The 19,253-nt window shown below is 25.1% G+C and overlaps 3 protein-coding genes across 9 annotated transcripts; 1 reads left to right on the top strand and 2 right to left on the bottom strand.

Moving 5' to 3' along the window:
• The first annotated feature begins 3,134 nt into the window (after positions 1-3,134).
• Positions 3,135-6,047, top strand: LOC122856985 (E3 SUMO-protein ligase PIAS1). Of its 2 annotated transcripts, none has more exons than XM_044158933.1 (4): positions 3,135-3,543; positions 3,760-3,926; positions 4,026-4,118; positions 4,237-6,047. In XM_044158933.1, exons 1-4 carry the CDS (start codon positions 3,520-3,522, stop codon positions 5,648-5,650), a joined length of 1,698 nt encoding a protein of 565 aa, XP_044014868.1. In that variant the 5' UTR covers positions 3,135-3,519; the 3' UTR covers positions 5,651-6,047. The 2 variants fall into 2 exon arrangements, with proteins under 2 accessions (XP_044014868.1, XP_044014869.1); XM_044158934.1 differs by having other exon boundaries at positions 3,432-3,646; positions 4,237-5,720.
• Positions 6,048-6,567: 520 nt separating this feature from the next.
• LOC122856984 (protocadherin Fat 4) lies at positions 6,568-12,375 on the bottom strand. Of its 3 annotated transcripts, XM_044158930.1 has the most exons (18): positions 12,240-12,355; positions 12,062-12,175; positions 11,694-11,980; positions 11,387-11,479; positions 10,017-10,124; positions 9,836-9,937; positions 9,656-9,775; positions 9,400-9,588; positions 9,223-9,313; positions 9,052-9,161; positions 8,833-8,979; positions 8,640-8,754; positions 8,485-8,554; positions 8,291-8,401; positions 8,035-8,211; positions 7,750-7,961; positions 7,384-7,667; positions 6,568-7,310 (listed from the first exon to the last, which is right to left on the bottom strand). In XM_044158930.1, the coding sequence occupies exons 2-18, from the start codon at positions 12,126-12,128 to the stop codon at positions 7,227-7,229; spliced, it is 2,367 nt and encodes a 788-aa protein (XP_044014865.1). In that variant the 5' UTR covers positions 12,129-12,175; positions 12,240-12,355; the 3' UTR covers positions 6,568-7,226. The 3 variants fall into 3 exon arrangements, with proteins under 3 accessions (XP_044014865.1, XP_044014866.1, XP_044014864.1); XM_044158931.1 differs by having other exon boundaries at positions 7,384-7,658; positions 12,062-12,375; XM_044158929.1 differs by having other exon boundaries at positions 12,062-12,373.
• Positions 12,376-13,010: 635 nt separating this feature from the next.
• On the bottom strand, positions 13,011-19,188 carry LOC122856983 (catenin delta-2). Of its 4 annotated transcripts, XM_044158925.1 has the most exons (10): positions 18,728-19,188; positions 18,076-18,171; positions 17,926-17,997; positions 17,762-17,827; positions 17,383-17,512; positions 16,878-17,289; positions 14,927-16,796; positions 14,730-14,853; positions 14,419-14,511; positions 13,011-14,121 (listed from the first exon to the last, which is right to left on the bottom strand). In XM_044158925.1, the coding sequence occupies exons 3-10, from the start codon at positions 17,955-17,957 to the stop codon at positions 14,116-14,118; spliced, it is 2,733 nt and encodes a 910-aa protein (XP_044014860.1). In that variant the 5' UTR covers positions 17,958-17,997; positions 18,076-18,171; positions 18,728-19,188; the 3' UTR covers positions 13,011-14,115. The 4 variants fall into 4 exon arrangements, with proteins under 4 accessions (XP_044014860.1, XP_044014862.1, XP_044014861.1 ...); XM_044158927.1 differs by lacking the exon at positions 14,419-14,511; XM_044158926.1 differs by lacking the exon at positions 17,762-17,827.
• Positions 19,189-19,253: the final 65 nt, after the last annotated feature.

The following is a 19,253-nucleotide window of genomic DNA, read 5'->3' as shown; positions in this document are numbered from 1 at the left end:
TTGGTTATGTATGTATGTAGCTGTGGGACTGTGTCTGTGTGGGACAAAGGCACGTAGCTCTTGTCAGCACACATATACATGCATATGCAAATTAATAACAATTACAATTATAAAATTAAAGGTATATTGTAATATTAATCAGCATAATGGCACAGAGTCGTTTAGAAAAAATTGAAACAATCTTTAGCAGATACTTATATAAATTATCATTGTTGACATAACATCAGACTATTATTAATTAATAATAAATAATTTATTTCGTTTTAGAGTAACATTATTAGTAAAAGGTGGTGCTATGAAGCCAGATGATAAACCTCTATGGTACGATATATATAAAGCTTTTCCACCAAAATTAGAATCTAGAATTGACAGACCAGCTCCAAATACAGCAATAAAAGATATTTTTTACCAAGAAGATATCATCATTTTCTATTATTTAGTTTATCTATCATTAAAAATAATAAAACACATTATTTTTACATTTTTAACTAGAAATTAAACGAAAGTTTATTATTATTATTAACATCGTTTACAATTCTATAGATATTTGAAATTAAAATTAATATAAAATAATGTACATGACTTTATTCTTGAGGAAAAAGTTGATTTGTAAGTTGTTTAAGTTCGTCATTGAGCTCATTTTTTTTCTTCATCTGATCGAGTGTTGGACTTGGTCCCAACTCTTTACAATATCGACTGTAATTTGTCGTATACATAAAATTTGTGATTAATTGTCATTTTAATTTTTTATAAAATTGAAATAATTTACTTACGTATATTCAATAGTCTTTTTATTTGCTAAATCCAACATTTCCATTTCTTGTGGCGAAAGATCCGGTAGTCGCTTCCAGCCTTTCTCGCTTCTTACTATTGCAGCGTTATATTTGTCTTCTTCAGCGATATATTCATCAAGAATTTTTTCTGCACCTTCCGATAGTTCTTTCTCGTCACTTAAACGCTGTTTAATATGACGAAGTATACCAACTGGAGTACAACTATTTTTTTGTAAGAAAGAAAAAAAAAACCATTATAAACATTATTTACAAGTTTGCGGATATTTCAAATAAAAAAAAATTACAATATACTTATTATGAAAAGGCAATAAGGCATAAATTTAACATTAATAGCTCAATCAATTTTTCATATTATAAAATGATACAGTAAAACAAAAAAGTCTATTATTTTAATTAGTAAATTTAAAAATATTTACTTACATCTTAGTTATTGAAGAATTTAGACAGGCAGCTGTTACAGTTTGTATATCGTCGTATGTACGCGAATACTCTTTGACTTCATTTTGAGGTGTTACTAATTTTATTTCGAGTTGCCTCTTCACTTCTGGATCGTGATCTAGTCCATTTTGAATAAGGCTTGCATTATCGAGTTGATCTGTTTGAAGTACCTGAAAAATAAAAAAATTGATTTGAAAAAATGAATGGGTTTATCGGGTTACTATTTATCTATTAAAAACAATCCAAATAAATTGATATAAATAATTAATAGATTTTTTTTTTTATAAAGAAAATTTTTAAGGTATAACTTGCCAAATTAAAATAGTCTACATGAAATATACTAATTTATGAAAAATAAAAATAAAAATACATCTTTTGTAAATTCACTTTTTATGTTAAAATAAGCTTTTTTTTTTAAATAATTATTAAAGTTGAATAATTCTAGAATTTTAAACATGTCCTTGGTATATGTTAGAAATTATTACAGTTAAATAAATAATATTGTTTTGGTTTACCTATCAAAAACTAATAGTAATAAAAGAAAAAATAAAGGAATTTTTTATATCAGGATGAAATGTTATAAGAATAAATTCAGTAATTATTGTAAAATATAAGTAAACACGATTTTACATTTTATGAACAATTTTTTAAATTTTGTAACATTTTATTAAACGTGAAAATTTAACAACAAATTTGCAAAATTTATCATCCATTTTAGCTTTACACAGATACAAACATACATTTTAAATGATATTAAATGGCTTCAAATCAGTTTGAAATGCAAAAAGTATTGTCATTACGAGAAAATAAAATATTAAAATTGTTTTTAAATACAAGAATATTATTATTATCAATAAAATAACTATTATCTGAAAAGTATTACATTAAGCCACAACAACCAGAAAAATCCATTTTTTAGTTATTTGTTAACGTAAAATAATGTAAAAATAGATAATATTTTAAAAACGAAAAATTTTAATTATAAATTTTAAATTTATATTTTAAAAATAATTATCACGTTTGTTTTAGTTTTCTAATATCGGTCGAATAGCCCCCCTGACACCCCTCTATGTCTATGAAAAAATTTAAAAATATAAAAAAATACAGATCTTGTTAATGATAAATCATCAACTTTAAAAATTATCAATGAAAATAAAGCAGATATTTTTGATGAAAAAATAAATAATTGAAAATATAAAAATATGAAATATCTTTACTTACCGGGTATTTGTCAGATATTGTACGGTATAAATTTTGAAAGTATTCTTCTTCAAAATGTCTTAATGGTCTCCGCTCTTCTAATCTCTTTTGAAACTTCTCAGCTGTGGAGATGAATTCATTTATATCATCTAAGTCATTACTAATTTGAGAACGTAGATGAAATAATTTCTGATAATTAATTTTATCAGAATTGTGAAGCTTGGTATTATTTACCACTTGACCACTTTGAATTATCAATTCGTTTAGTGGCTGTTGCAAATCCATTTTTGATCAACGCAGGTGAAAACCTATAATAATAAATTTTTTATTTATTATTATTTATTAATAATAAATTTACACTATCAAAAATATATTATTGAATAACAAGTTTATGCCATAGTTAATATATCATTTCAACTTATTAATAACATAACTTATTAATTACTTATTGTAAAAAATTGTAAACTGTTGTAAACTATAATAAATAACCTAAAATCTACATGCTGTGGAAGAAAAACCCCCCAATTTTAACCCCTGATTTATGTATGTACCTATAAATTATAATGATAACAGTATATATATATATGTATACTGTTTTATATACTTAAGCATATGCTATTATACAATATATAAGTATATTACATATGTATTTACATTTATATAGAAGAATATGAAACAACTAAGGTCTCTTTACACCACATGTCACTCAATTTTTATTTTTATAAAAATCATCACAAAACAACACTAATTAAGAATTAAACATTAAAATAATTACAAAGCATTTATTTAATTATTTAAATAATATTAAAAATATTATTATAAACTTAAAGATAATTTTTTAAGTTTAATTTTAAAAAATAATTTGACAGTGTAAGAGAACCAAAAAAAAAAAAAATTGTTGTCTACTTTCATGAAGCAACAATTCAAAAAAATATTAATTAACGATTATAACCTACAAAAAAAATATTCTGTTGTAGCGTTGAAGATTGTTGTAAAAAAAAAAAAAAAAAAGATATCAAAACTATTGAGATAAAGTGTACAACAACAAAAAAAAAAAACGGCATCCCGAAGAAAATCATCTTCAAGGATGTCCGAGGCGGAGGAACTCGAGGCAAGTAAAATTCCATATTCCAAGATAAATATTGAATAAATAATGAAAATACGTCCAGGCTACATGTTCAATAATCAACTGGCCGATCGTTATTATTCATTTGGTAAATTATCTACTTAATAAAAACATCAAATAATAATATGTTTTAAGTAAATAATAACAATAATTTATATACAATTAATTTTTATTTTTTTTTTGTAAATATTATTGTTACAGAGTATGCTATTGACTTTTCGGGTATCTGAACTTCAGACACTATTAGGTTTTGCTGGAAGAAATAAGTCAGGAAGAAAAAACGAATTACAACAGCGTGCTTTAGAATTATTGAGACTCAATTCAAAACCAGTTGGAGTTAAAATACGTGATCTCTACAAAACAATTCAGTGAGTTATTTATTTATTTATATATTTAAAAAAAAAAAAAAAACCAACAATATTGTATATTTTTGCTAAAGACAAAATACAATAATAAATTGTCTTTAGGGCCGATCAACTTGTATCACATCAGATGTACGGTCAAAGTGGCCCTACAAACGAATCAATTGATCAAAATATTCATCGTAACGAAGACACTAGGTGAGGTGTAGCATAATGTTAATAATTTTTGTTGTTTTTTTTTAATTTAAAATACAAAAAAAGTAGAAAACAAAAAGGATACAAAAAATAATGACAGATTAATTAAAACTTAAAACAGAGTCATGCGTCGTGTTGGACAACCAGGTCAATCCCAATCATCGGCACAACATGCCAAGGATTTACCACCAGCTCATCAAGCATCAATGCCTCAATCACAAGTTGGTAGATCAGGACCAGTATATCAACAGCCAAATTATGGTAATGTTGGTCCACAAAGAACAAATAATACAGTATATCCAACATATCCATATCAACAACAAAAAATAATATCACCAATGCAATTACAACCAAGTCAACCATATGTTGTACATCCAGATGTTAAACTTAAAAAATTACCATTTTTTGATTTACTTGGTGAAATACTTAAACCATCAAGTTTAATGCCACAAGGTACAATGAGATTACAAGAAAGTCCATTTACATTCCATTTAACACCACAACAAGCAACTGATATTGCAAGTTCACGTGATTGTCGTACTGGTGCTAAAATGGAATATATTATACAAGTACAAATGAGATTTTGTTTACAAGAAACATCATGTGAACAAGAAGATTATTTTCCACCAAGTGTTGCTGTTAAAGTTAATGGTAAACCATGCCCATTACCAAATCCAATACCAACAAATAAACCTGGTGTTGAACCAAAAAGACCACCAAGACCAGTTAATATTAGTCCACTTATTAAATTATCACCAACAGTACCAAATCAAATATCAGTATCATGGTCTGCTGATTATGGTAGAAGATATGCTGTTGCAATATATCTTGTTAAAAAATTAACAAGTACTGAATTATTAACAAGATTAAAAGGACGTGGTCCAAGACATCCTGATTTTACACGTGGTTTAATTAAAGAAAAATTAAATGAAGATGCTGATAGTGAAATTGCAACAACATCATTAAGAGTATCATTAGCATGTCCACTTGGTAAAATGCGTATGAGTACACCATGTCGTGCAACAACTTGTATGCATTTACAATGTTTTGATGCATCATTATATTTACAAATGAATGAAAGAAAACCAACATGGAATTGTCCAGTATGTGATAAATCAGCATTATATGATAATCTTGTTATTGATGGATATTTTCAAGATGTATTAACATCAAATAAATTAATTGGTGATTCAAATGAAATTCAATTATTACAAGATGGCTCATGGGAAAATTTAGTATTAAAAAAAGATAAAGATAAAGATAAAAATGAATCTAAAACAGAAACAAAAACACGTACAAAAATTGAACCTGATACTGTTGATTTAGATGAAACAAATTCATCAGTACCATCATCAAAACCAGCTGAAAAAAAAAATGCACCACTTGTTGTTTTAATATCATCAGATGATGATGACGATGATGATGATGATGATGATCCATCAAATAATAAAACTGCTAAAAAATTTCATGCTAGTAATGATCATAATACAAGAAGTAGCAGTGGTTCTCTAGATGATCTTGTTATTATAGAATGACTTTAAATAATAATTATAATTTCTTTTTTTTTTTTTTTTTTTAATTTTCTAAATTTAAGATATTGATAATTTTTTTTTCAACTTGTTTTTTTTTTTTCTCGTCTTGACGCACAGTTAAACTGTCGTTTCATTGTTTATACATCATTGAGTCAATGTGCTTACCAAAGTTGATCTTTAAAAAAAAACATTACTAAAAGCCGTTTTCATTTTTTTTTTTTTTTTTCTTCAAAGATCGAATGTATGATGATAATTTAAAAAATTAAAAATATCAACATTTGTATGTTTTTTAAATAATAAAAATTAGAGTTAAAAAAAAAATTAGTTGATAAATTCCCATTAGAAATAAATGATGATTATTTGTAACTGTAAAATCAGTGATGCTGACATAATAATGCTGTTTATTCATAAAGTAAGGATGAAAGATAAAAAAGTAACAAAAAATAAAATATTCATGTATCATTATTTAAGGTTTTTTTAAATGTATTTTAATAAGAATCTTGACCAGTTTTTCAAGGTGTTTTTTTTTTTTTTTAAGCTAATGCTGTAAGTTGTATTTATGAGCCAAACCACTTGTAACATAATAGTTATTTAAGGGTTCATTTATATTATTATAAAAAATTAAATTTAGTAATAATAAAGTACTCTTTTGTAAACAAATTAAATTTTCAATACATTTCTTTCTTTTTTTTTTTTTTTTTTGAGTTATTTATAAGTTTCTCTATTGTTTTTTCAATAAGGAAAAATACTATAGTGAATTTTTAAGACGATTCTTCTTTTTGTTTGCTTGATAGAAAAAAAAAGCAAAAACGTAAAAATTAATAGCCTGAGGCTTCTGATGAACTCTTACAAAAGCTAAAGTCCAAGTAAATGTGTCTAAAAAATTTTCAACTTATGGTTATTAATAATTTTCGTTATATGATTGGATATTTAAAATTGATATACTTAATTTGTTTCTAAAAATAAACTTTCAAGTCCAATGACATTAATTCAGATCACCTTATTTTTTCTACGACTAATAAAAATACATAATTAATTTATTAATAGTACAAACGTTGATGACAATACACACTCGTTGAAATCTGAATTACTAAAAACAAAAAAAAAAAAAAAAAGATGTCATTCGTAAGAAAATTTATCATTTATTTAATTGTCGCAATGTTGATTAATTTTACTGTGTCAAAACTCAAAGGGCCAAATGTCTGTGATCGCATAGTAAAAAAATTTGTACGTGAACCAAAAATTGAGAGTGCAAATGTCAACAGAACGAAAATTATTCAACCGGTATGTTCAACTGTTATTTATTAATAAATAAAAAAATTTATTAAAAATTCATAAATAATTTCAGATTGTAGAAAAAGAAATTCGAATTGCAGAATGTTGTGATGGTTATCAAGAAGTTGAAGGAGCATGCGTTCCAAATAGCCAACGAAATTAAATATTTAATCAGTCCAGCTGAACTTTTCTTCATCAAATATATTTACTGTTCAATATTAAAAATTTATGGCTATTTATTTCATATAAATTATGAAAAATATATAGAAAAAAAAAAAAAAAACAAACAAATTCTAATTACAAATCAAAAGTATACTGTAAGGTTTAATTTTTCTGGACCTTGATGACTATTTCCAGCACCAGCTGCATCAACAATACTTTCTCCAGTCTATAAAAAAAAATAAAAATGTATAATAAAAATAAATAAATTACTAAATAAACATTAATAAAATTTAAATTACTCTGCTATCTTCATTCCATGATAATTTTTTAACATGTTGAGAATTACCAGTTGGCCAAACTGGATTAATTAATGAGTCAGGTGGATCAACTGAAAAGCTTGATGAATTTTGTGATACTGTATCAAGATTCATTCGAGCACTCAAGTCATTCATGTTCTGAACTAATCCACCGATATTTGGAATATTTGATGTTGCTGATAGAGATGGTGTACTTGGTAATGGAGCAACTTTTCTTCTATTAAAAGTTGGAATAATTCCAGTTGGTCTTGATGTCTCTGTAGTTTCTAACAATAATAATATTATAATTTTTAATTTAATTTTTCAATTAACTATTTGATTTGATGATTGATTTTTTTTTTTTTTTACCATTTGTACCAGTATTATATGGATTTATATTGTCTTCACCAAAAACAGGATTTGATACACGAGATTTTCTAGATGTTGATTTTGGTGGTTCATCACTTATTACACTGGCACCAAGTATTTGTGGACTTGAACTTAAAGCTGATGGAACAGGTGATTTACCTCGATAACCACTACCAATTGAATTTATTGAACCACTATGTTTTGGACGTTTTCTAAAATTAAAAAATATTATTTATAAACAAAATAATATGTTAAATTAAATGAATGAATAATTGTTTAACTTACTGTTTGTAAATATAAAGAATAAGAATTAATATAACAACACCAAGTAGACCAAGTACAACACCAAAAACAGCAACTAAAAGAATACTTCCATTGAGCCAAACTGGAGCAGCACGAGCAGCAAGTGGTGGGGATTGTAAACCACTTGGAATGTGAACAATTAATGGTATCATACTTGTACTGTAATAATAATAATTTAATAAGACAACAATAACATTTAAAAAACAATTGAGTATTTAAAGTTATATGAATTACTAACCGAGGTGGTTTACCAGTATCTGAAGCAACAGCAACAAGTCGAGCTAGTGAATTATTAAATGGGCCTGTTGAAGTGAGAATCAGTTCACCATTGTCACGAATTTCAAACATTCTGTAGTAAATATTAAAAAGTTATAGAAAGTTTTATAAATAATTATGGGAGAATATTTTTAATAACATAAATAGAGTAGTAACCTTGCATCGGGTCCACGAAGTGACAATGACACTCGATCACCTCGATCACCATCAGCTGCTTCAAGTCTTCCTGCAAATAAATTATTTTCATGAAAAAAAAAAAAATAATATCAGTATAATAAATTGTATAATCTCGTATAATAAATTAAACATACCAACAATTGAACCAACACGAAGTGTTCGAGCATGAAATTCATATCTTGGATGTCGAAATCTTGGATCCCATTCATTAATATCTTCAACTGATACATTAACACGTGCAGTATCATTCTAAATAATTAAAATACATATATTTTTAAGCAACAATTTAAATTTATACAATAATAATAATTCAAAATTCAAAAATACATTTAATCCATCAGTTGTATGAACGAAAAAACTATGTTGAATTTTTTTTTCATAATCCAATGTTTGTTTAAGAACAAGTTCTCCAGTATGAGTTATAGAAAATTTTTCTAATTCTTCAGATAAACCTTCTAGCCAAAATTTTAATTTCTGTAATAAACAATTAAAAGGTAAATAATAATTCGTTGTTTTTTTTAATATGTAAAATATAAATTAACTTACTGGATCTATTTTATTAACACCAATTCTTAAAACAATAGTACCAGCTGGTGTATTTTCAGCAACACTTGTGATGAATTCTTTCAATACAAATTTAACTGGTAACACTCCATCTTTAAATACCAAAATAAATATTAATATTTACAAAAAATGAATTAAAATTTAATTACATACTTGTATAACTTGAGCTCATGTCATGATAATTTCCTCTTGTAACAATAACAGTTGCAAGACTGTATCGATCTTGATTATCAATTTGTGTTGCCTTAATAAATAAACATGATTAATCATAAATTTTATTAACTTTTTCTTTTATATAAAAAATAGAATAAAAAGAAAACACTTAATTACCTTTATAACCATTGTTATTGGTGTAGATAATTCATGTTCCATTAATGGGTGTAAAAGCGTTATTTCAGCAGTTTCAGAATTGAGATTAAGAAAAGAAAGAATACCTCCTTGAATGGTATATTTAATAGGTGCATTTATTCCCACGTCTTGATCTCTCGCTTCAATGGGTTCTGGCTCAACTCTCAACATCTTTTATAGAAAATAAATAATTAAAATTTATAATAATATAATTTATATAATTTATAATTTATCTTACATTTTTATCAGAAATAATAATTCTGTATTGATCATGTAAAAATGTTGGATTTTGATCATCAGCATCAATGACATTTACTGACAATGTTGTAACAGATGATTGTGGTGGATTACCTTGATCCTAATAATTCATAAAAAAATATTAAATAAAATTCTTATTGTACTGTATTTTATTATTTACCTGTGCACGTATATTCACTGTAAAATTTTTTAAAGTTTCATAATCCAGAGGTTTTTTTAATACTAATGTTCCTTCCAGTGCATTTATAAATACAAAATAATCCTATTTAAAATAATAAAAATATTTATTACAAAATAAAAACATTTATAATTATTATATAAATAATAGAACGGAAATTTACTGAATGTGGACCAGGAAGTACAGCATATTGCACTGTTGAGTAAGGACCTGGTTGATCAGCATCAATTGCTCTAACACCTTGCAAAACCCTTGTACCTACCACTGTTACCTATATAAAAAAAAAAAAAACATTAAAATAAATTACTAAAAAGAAACAATAAATTTTATTTCGAAATATTATTTTTATCTTGTTTGATTTAAATAACAAACAAGATTTAAAAAATTTCCAGTTGTTAATTTGATTGATCTTATTTTTTTTTTTTTTCAATTTTTTATTTCCCATGATAAATCAATTACTATTTTTTTGCTTATGTCATGATTGTCATGATTTTATTTACTACAGATGACTGCATAAAATTATTTTCTGATTGAATGATAAATTTTCTACTAAATCTTGAATTTCTCGAAATGATTTTGTATTTCGATTTTTTTTCTTTTGCTTAAATTGGTCAAATTTTTAAATCTATATGACATCTAGTTTATTGTTATTTTTTTTTGACGTAATATTATGATTAACGACACGCTTTCACTGTTGACACTATCCTCATTTTATATTTAAAACAAAATTCATTTAATATTTAAATAATTTCACTTCCGTTTCTCATCTGATGATAATTTTTTTATTTTTAAATTAATCATTAATGAAATTATCTATCAGTATTGCATAAATAAAAAGATTATATATAATTTAATTTTTAATATTGCATATTTAACAATATATTAAACTTTATAGCAAATCATTCGTTTGGAACCAACAGAACATATCATAAATCAAAGTGCTACTTTTAAAAGACGACGCTTTTTTATTCTTTAAAATTTTTGTCATCATTTTTTATATTTATATAACTCTTTAGATAATACTGATTAATTTTTTCTACAATATAAAAGAAAAACTAAAATTTCTATATTCAAATAAGCTCAGTAGAATTTTATTATTTAAAAAAAAATATAAATTGAATAAAATAAATTGATTTTTTAAACTCTATTATTGATAATAATTTAAATTAAATAATAAATCTTTTTTTTTTTTGTATATATATTTTTTTATGGGTGGATGTTTTTGTAACGGCGTGGTAAGTACGCGTTACGCGTGTTCATCCACCCGGTGATTCACCAACACCATCATATTGTAGTATTTTAGATTGGTCATTCGTAATTTTTTTCTACTCTCTCAGACCAACTAAAAGTTACGGTTTGTTGAATTTCATGCATTAATGGCTTTCAACAACAAAAGAATACGCAAAATGTTATTTAAAAAAAAATATTTAAAAAATTTAAAACAATAAAATAATAAATAAAATTTACGATAATTAATATATTCTCACACTTTTTTCTTTCCATTTTATAAATAATATCTATACTTTGACTCACCTCGGAAATATTTAAAATGTAGGGTGCATTAACAAATTGGGGTGCATTATCATTGGCATCAGTAATTCGAATATTAACTGGTATCACAAATCCCTAAAAAAAAATACATATATATAAAAATTTCAGCTATTATATTTCAAAAATAAATCAAATAAAAAATAATTTTAAAAATATTTATCGTTGTGTATTATTATCAAAGTGATGCACCGAAAATTTTGTTGCAGATGGCTAAGTTTTAGAAAGTACTTGATAGAAAGTTAATACATAAATAATAAATAATATATCAATTAATATATGACAAATTTACCGGATCCAATGTATGACGTCTTTCACATATAATATTAATAAATACACTTGCTGGTCCATCAATGCCTTCTTTGTCAATTTTTTTAACTAATGTTAAATTACGTGAATGAGGTAATATTGTTACTGGGCTATCATGTTCTTGTAAACGTAATTCTATATCACCATCAACACTTGGATCACCAAGAACACCAATAATCCCAATGATATCACCAATATTTTTATCCTCACTGACAAACAGGTGTGACGCCGTTGCACCATGTTCCAAAAAACATCTTGTGTCTCTAATGACTTTATTTGAAAAAAAAAAATTTACAATTAATACTTTAAAATAAATAAATACTTTTATATAAATTTAAATAATAATCTTACGTTGTCCATTATTATATTGTAAATAAAATAAAATTAATAATATTTTTATCAACATTATTTTTTCCATATCAGTCGAAAATAATTATTCGTCCTGTGACACATTTCTTTGAACATCTAAATTAATTAATTATTATTAATTTATAAATTTATTATTCAGCTATCGAAATGCTCTGTTTACCACAACAAGATAATTCTTCAACTGTTTAATAAATACCGGTGTATTTTTTATTATAAATAAATTATATTTCACAAACAAAAATAATGATTAAACAAAAAACAAAATAAACATAATGTAAATTGATTAATGAAAAATAACAATTATAATATAATTTTTAAAATATAATATTACATTAATATTTTTAATTTTTTAAATTAGATAAAAAGCGTCTCAAGCACTTGTAATATTAAGACTGATATGAAAACTGTGAAAGGGTCTGCTTTGATGTCTGTGTATAACAAACAAAATATACGCTCAGGAAGTGTCGGTTAAAGAGGGGAGAAGCCTCCCCATAAAAACCTGAACAGGTGCTGTTTGATTCTTGCATTTTAACATGCAGTATATAAAAAAATATCAATTTTTTTTTTTACTTATTTGTTCTACTGCACAAAAGATAAAAGAAATTCATTCAAAAAAAATATTTCACACCCAAAATAAGAAATGAGAAACCAAATTTCACCAGTAAAATCATTTTTTTTTTTTTTTTTTTTCATTTTTATTAATATCATTATTATTACATATTTCCTGTACTTTAATTGTATATTTTTTTTCGTCAAATTTTCCTACTTTTTTTCCAGATAAAGTACACAGATAAAATGATATATAAAAAAAAGTATGAGGAAAAATTATTATTAATAATATTCCTTTAATTTTTTTTTTTTTTTTGTTGTATAGTATGCGGTGAGTCTTTCATCTTTTCTCCTGTCAATTATATTATGACATGTTTGTGTGTATAAAATTTTCATGTACAATACAATTTTTTTTTTTTTTAGCATAGAAAACAAAGAGGTAACTTACCGCCGTGGTATTATTATTGAATACATATTACATATGTTTTAATTCTATAAATATTTTAAATTTTTAATTATTATTATTTAAATTCATATTGACTCATTGACGTGATAACGTTGATGAATCACATCAGACCTACTTTGTTACTTATATATTAATACAAGTCAACCATAGATATTGTTCAATTATTACTATGGTGAGTACTGCGTGAAAACATCGTTTTTTATATTTTTCGAAATCTTCTCATTTTGAGATATTCAAATTCAAATTAAACAACTACAACAAAGTGGAAGACAACGCCACGATGGCAAACTTGCAGTGTTAGTCGTTGTTTTTTTTTTTCTTTTCTTTTACTTTGTCAATTTTATTTTTATTATTATTATAGTTTTATTATTGTTTATTAAGAAATTGCTGCAACTACTAAAAATTATAATATATTTAAAAAATTCAAGTATACACTTTTTATCAATTTTCATGCTTTTTTTTTTATTCTTCTTAATTACTATTTCATACTTGGTGTTTTTGTTAAAATTTAATATTTCAAATTGTTAATGGATATCGAGATGTTTAATGTACCCTATTGGATTATCATTAGTAACTATGATCCATAAATTGTGACGCTGCCATGAAGATGAATACTATGGTTATTATTTTTTTTATATTAATTAATTAAGTATTATTTTTTCATTTATTTATTTATTTTTTTTTGCGCTGGTAATTAAAATTATATATATTATATATTTAAAAAAAAAGAAAAAAAATAAATCACGTATGCAATTAATTACATTGTTTTTAAATGAGCTGCAGTTGTCTAGTATGATTTTTATTTTTTATATATATTTAAAAATCAATATTAATATTTTTTTATTTGTTATGTGATTTCTTGTTTTTTTTTTTTCTTTATTTTGTAATTTATCAATGTTTATATTGAAAGACTCATTAGGGGTTTTATTTTAAATTACAGGGAGTCTTGTATATATTGTTTTTTATATTTATTTTGTAAATATTTTATGTAATACCATCAAACAAAATCGCCAAATGTTGCTTAACCCTGTAATCATATAGATTCAATGAATTAATAATAATTTTATATACTAAATTTGTATAAATAAATAATGAATGATATCAAAAAAAAAAAGGCATGTAAAAGCAATATTAAAAAATATTTGGTGAATGTTTTATAATATGAAATGAATTGTAAATTAACCCTCAACTACTGTTTTTTATTTTTTTTCTTATAACACTGTGTATGAATATTTGATAAAAATATTTGGTGAATTATTAAAAGCGTGATAGTGATGCAGGTAAAATTAAGGTTTTTAAGTAGTTAAGGGTTTAGTGCACTTACTGAATTTTTAGGATATAAACAAACGTCTCCACTAGGAGGTGCACGAACTCCTTGTTTTTGATACTGATTATCACCATTCATAACGTCATTTTGCTGTAAATATTTTGTTAATAAAGCATGCGCTTAAAAACTTGATATTTTTTTTTTTTTTTTTGTTAAAAAGTGAAATAAAAATTGGATTGGTAAACAATTAAAGCGTGATAGTGATGCATGCAGTCAGCAAATATTAGTAAAGAATAAAAAAATATTAAAAAAAAAAAACAAGTAAAGTAAATAAATATATAGTTAATTTATAATAAATATTAACTCACGGATTGATAGACATTTGATCGTCCAATATTGTTGGAATTCATGTTTGTTCTTTGCATTGTTCTGTCTTCATATCTAGTGCTACCTTGACTTGCCATTGGCCTATTAAGTGTGCTAAAATCATAGCTTTAAAAAAAATATAAAAAATAATTATATATTTATATATTTTTATTGAGTTGTAAATATTTTATTAAATTACCTATTTGCATTGTTGGGTGAATTTAGACCAGAACTATTACGTGCTGCAACTGTTTTTGTAACGAATTCAGCTTCTTTCCATCCATGTTTTTTATAAACTTCACGTAGTTCAGCATGTTGCCACATTGTAAATAATACTTGTCCAGAAAATTTAAGAACACGTGCAGTATATTTTTGTTTTTGTTTAGTAATATTTAATAGTCTATCAACACCATTAGCATCAACTAATGATCTTGCAAATTCAGCATTTTTTTTAATAACTTCATTAAGTGTTGCTAATACAGCAGCAATTGTATCATCACTTGTACCCTGATCATGTTGATTATTACCAGATGGTAATTTTTGTATAAGATCTCTCATAGCATATTTACCAATAAGTTCTTTATTACGTTGATCAATTGCTAAATTTCTAAGTGCTGTTGCAACAGCACAAACAACACGATCAACTTCCATTCTTAATAATTCAACCAATATTGGTAAACCTTTTTCTTTTCTAACAGCAGCACGTATTTCAATACTTGGTTGCCAATAACATGCTGCTAAATTTTGTAATGCACCAGCAGCAGCTTCAAGTGTTTCAGGATTTGAGCATGATTGTAAAAGACTCAAATAACATTGTACAACTTCTGGTTGCCATAATAATTCCATTCCTTTAATTGGTTCATTACGATTTGTTCCTGTTGAATTTATATTTGATGATGATGTTGTTGTTGTTGTTGTTCCTGTTCCTGTTGTTGTACCTGTTGATGATTGTGTTAAATTTGATGATGATGTTAATGATTTTGATGATGCTGTTATATCTTTTGTTTGTTGTTGTCCATCTTTTCTTCTTTTACTACCACCAAAACAACCAAGATTATCACTTTTAACTGTTGTTGTTATACGATTTTGTACAACTGTTTGTATTGGATGTTTATCATAATTTGGATCTTCAACTTCTTGACATCTATAACTGAGATTTCTCAATATACAAACACAATTTTCAACAATTTTATTACCAATATTTGATTTTTCAATAGCTGATCTAACAACATATAATAATGCATCAACAAGACCATCACATTCACGTAATTTTTTTCTAGCATATTCACCAGCACTTGATATATTTCTAAGTACACCAGATGCATTACGAAATACTGTTGACCAACATGTTTCACCATTTGATGCACTTGGATCCCATCCACTATGTGGTATTATAATATTATTAACAACCAATGTAACACCATCATCAATAATAGCTTTTTTTAAATCTTCACATGATGATAAATTCCATAATACACCAGTAACTAATTCTTTAATATCAGCATCAGATGTACGACGTAATAAACTTATTAATGCTGGTACACCACCAGCATTTTTAATAGCTCTTTTATTTTCATCATTTTGTCTACCATATGATAAATTTCTTAATGCACCACATGCATTACGATAAACATCTGGACTTTCATTATCCAATAATTGTACCAATGGTGGTATACCACCTAAACTTCTTGTTTTAGCTTTATTTGGATCATCCATATAACAAAGATGTTGTAAATATGCTGCTGCATTTGCTTTTATAATATTATTTGAATTTGATAAAAAACCAATAACTTCAGATAAATTTGGATCACGCCAACGCATTGATTTTTGATCATCACCAATTGGACTTGTCATACCAGGTACTGAATGACGTGATTGAAGTCGTTGAAGATGTAAATCATCTTCAAACATACCTGGTGCAAGATTACCTTGCATTGCTATTTGATGTGATTCATCATATGATGGACCATCACTTGATATACCAACTGGTGGTACACCAATACCAGGACCATAACTAACTGGTCCATATGGTGATGATGATACATAACCATATGCAACTTTATTTTCATCTAAATCGAAAAAAACAACACAATATTAAATTAAATTATAACTACATATTATTACTATTATTATTATTTAAATAAATTTACCATACTGATCACCAGGACCACCAGGACTTGGTGTTATTCTATAATGATCTTGTAGTACTGGATTAAGTACAGCATCCATATCATTGTATCCACCATCAACAGCATAAGATGAACCTTTTCTCATGTAATCATGAGGTGGTGTTGTACGATTATGTTCAGATGGACTATGTGGTGAATGTGGTGAATGTGAATCAGGTGCATAAACACCATGTCCAACTGGATATTCTTGTTGTGTTGCATATCCAACATATGAATCATAATGATCAAAATTTACCATATAAGGATCAGCTGCATAACACGGATCACCGTGTGAATAATCTTGAGACATTATTGGTACTGGTATATAATTAACAGCACCAGCTTCTGATTCAATATGTGATACTTCACGTATAACTTTGGTCACTGATGTTATCTATTTTATAAATTAAATAATAATTATAATTATTATTATTATTAAACACAAACAACTAGAGTATATGTGTAATGTGATAAGTTGTTGACATACTTGTTGAGATGTTTGTTGATTGTGTGTTCGTACGAGAAGTGGATCATCCTGTACTGACAATTGTGATGAATGTACAGAGTGTAAATCTGGTTTTCCATTACTACTGTGATAATCCGTTTCACTTGGACCACTTAAATATTTAAAAATTATTATTATTACATGTATATAATTATTTTTAAGCTATTTTTAAAACAAAATTTTCTATTTCAACAAAAAAAAAAAAAGATACATTTCTTTGCCTATTATCAATCTTTGTATGCAATCATATATTCTCAATATACACAAATCGTTGATGGTACTATATTTATGTTTTAGTCATGCATCAATGACAAATGTTTACTCATGCAATATATATTTTGAGTTAGTCAAGGTTAATCACCTCTGTTTAATTTCAATGCGTGTTACATTATGTTCTTGTCTCTGCTCAACTCTTCGATTCACCAGCCTATTTTTCATTCATTCATCATCATTTTTTTTTTTTTTTTTTAAATAACAACCGGTACTTATTACTATTATTATTAATATTATTATTTAATTACTTACAGACACGAGTCAACTAGCTGATTGCTGGACATGCCTGGAATATTTTTAAACTTGCAGTTTGTCACAGTCCAGCTGTAAAAAAAAAAAAACATATATTTAAATAACTGGTTTTAACAAAATGCATTTAATTATTTATTTATTTATACAAACCTTTTATATTATTATATATGTATATATATTTTTTTTTTCTTATTTGAAGTTTTATTATTGATTTACTGGTTAGCAATGTGAAAAATTAAAAAACATCTGAAATCATAAATGTCATATTCATTAAATTTATCAACTTCATTTATGAATGGTAATTTATATGTATATATATTTCTTTTATTATTCATTGTTGTATTTTTTTTTTTTTTTGTTATAAATAGAATACGTCGACAATGTGTAAAATTATACAGATTGAATGAGTATGAGTATATATTTTAACGCATGCGCTTATACTGTGCATCATCCCAGTTTTTATATATCAACTTTTATTGTATATATATCTATATGCCAATATCATCTAGACAATTGCTAATAAAGAAAAAAAAAAAAACAACAAAAAAATAATGTTCTCATAGATAATAATTATAATAATTATATTACCTTAATTTAATTAACTAAAAAAGAAAAAAAAAAAAAAAAATGTCAAAAAAAAAATGTAAACAAAGAGACCGTTATTTTGTGATAAATCCCAGACAAATTGACGTTTCAATTGTCAATTTGGAGTAGAATAAAATACGACAAATGAATATTAATTTAAATGACAAATAATATGAAAATAATAAATAAATATATATTAATTTTAAATAAATAATACCTGTAACATTTTAAAACACAATTGTTGTCATAATAATCACAAAATAATATATTCAAATATCTAAACATTTCAATATCACTTTCACATTAATAATTTTTATATAAAAAAAAAAAATCAATAATTAATATAATTATTAAAAATTATATATATTTATAATAATTTATAAAATTAATTAATTGCATGTGTATTGTAAATTAACACTTGTGTAAAAAAAAAAAAAAAAAAATGATTCACTACCGGTCAACAATAACTTGATGATTAATAACTGTTAAATTAATGAAAAATAAATTATTAACACACTTGTTATAATGAAATATTATTAATGTATATTTATTTATAATTATTTAATGTTGTTTTAATGAATTATTTAGTTGTTACAATTGTAATTGTAACCATACTTGTTCAGAGTCGCCAACGCCTACATAATACACACAGTGCAATAGTGTGTATATTTTTGTGTCAATGTGCTATGATATCGTGTTTGTGTGTGTCAATGTCCCCTCCAATAAACAGTTATATGCTATTT

The sequence above is a fragment of the Aphidius gifuensis genome, linkage group LG5, assembly GCF_014905175.1.
Source record: "Aphidius gifuensis isolate YNYX2018 linkage group LG5, ASM1490517v1, whole genome shotgun sequence".
In the NCBI taxonomy this organism is placed as follows: Eukaryota; Metazoa; Arthropoda; class Insecta; order Hymenoptera; family Braconidae; genus Aphidius; species Aphidius gifuensis.
The sequence above is the reverse complement of the archived record's forward strand: the minus strand, read 5'-3'. Positions and strand labels throughout refer to the sequence as shown.

Coding starts and splice junctions, on each gene's coding strand:
- LOC122856985 (XM_044158933.1), top strand. CDS start 3,520: ATGTCCGAGGCGGAGGAACTCGAG. Junction 3,544..3,759: donor CCGAGGCGGAGGAACTCGAG/GCAAGTAAAATT, acceptor TTATTGTTACAG/AGTATGCTATTGACTTTTCG. Junction 4,119..4,236: donor CATCGTAACGAAGACACTAG/GTGAGGTGTAGC, acceptor AACTTAAAACAG/AGTCATGCGTCGTGTTGGAC.
- LOC122856983 (XM_044158925.1), bottom strand. CDS start 17,957: ATGTCCAGCAATCAGCTAGTTGACTCGTGTCT. Junction 17,290..17,382: donor ATCAACAAACATCTCAACAA/GTATGTCAACAA, acceptor TTTATAAAATAG/ATAACATCAGTGACCAAAGT. Junction 14,512..14,729: donor GATCAAATGTCTATCAATCC/GTGAGTTAATAT, acceptor AAATATTTACAG/CAAAATGACGTTATGAATGG.
- LOC122856984 (XM_044158929.1), bottom strand. CDS start 12,128: ATGGAAAAAATAATGTTGATAAAAATATTATTAATTTTATTTTATTTA. Junction 8,980..9,051: donor GTGTTAATAAAATAGATCCA/GTAAGTTAATTT, acceptor TGTTTATTACAG/AAATTAAAATTTTGGCTAGA. Junction 7,962..8,034: donor ATTCTTTATATTTACAAACA/GTAAGTTAAACA, acceptor TTTTAATTTTAG/AAAACGTCCAAAACATAGTG.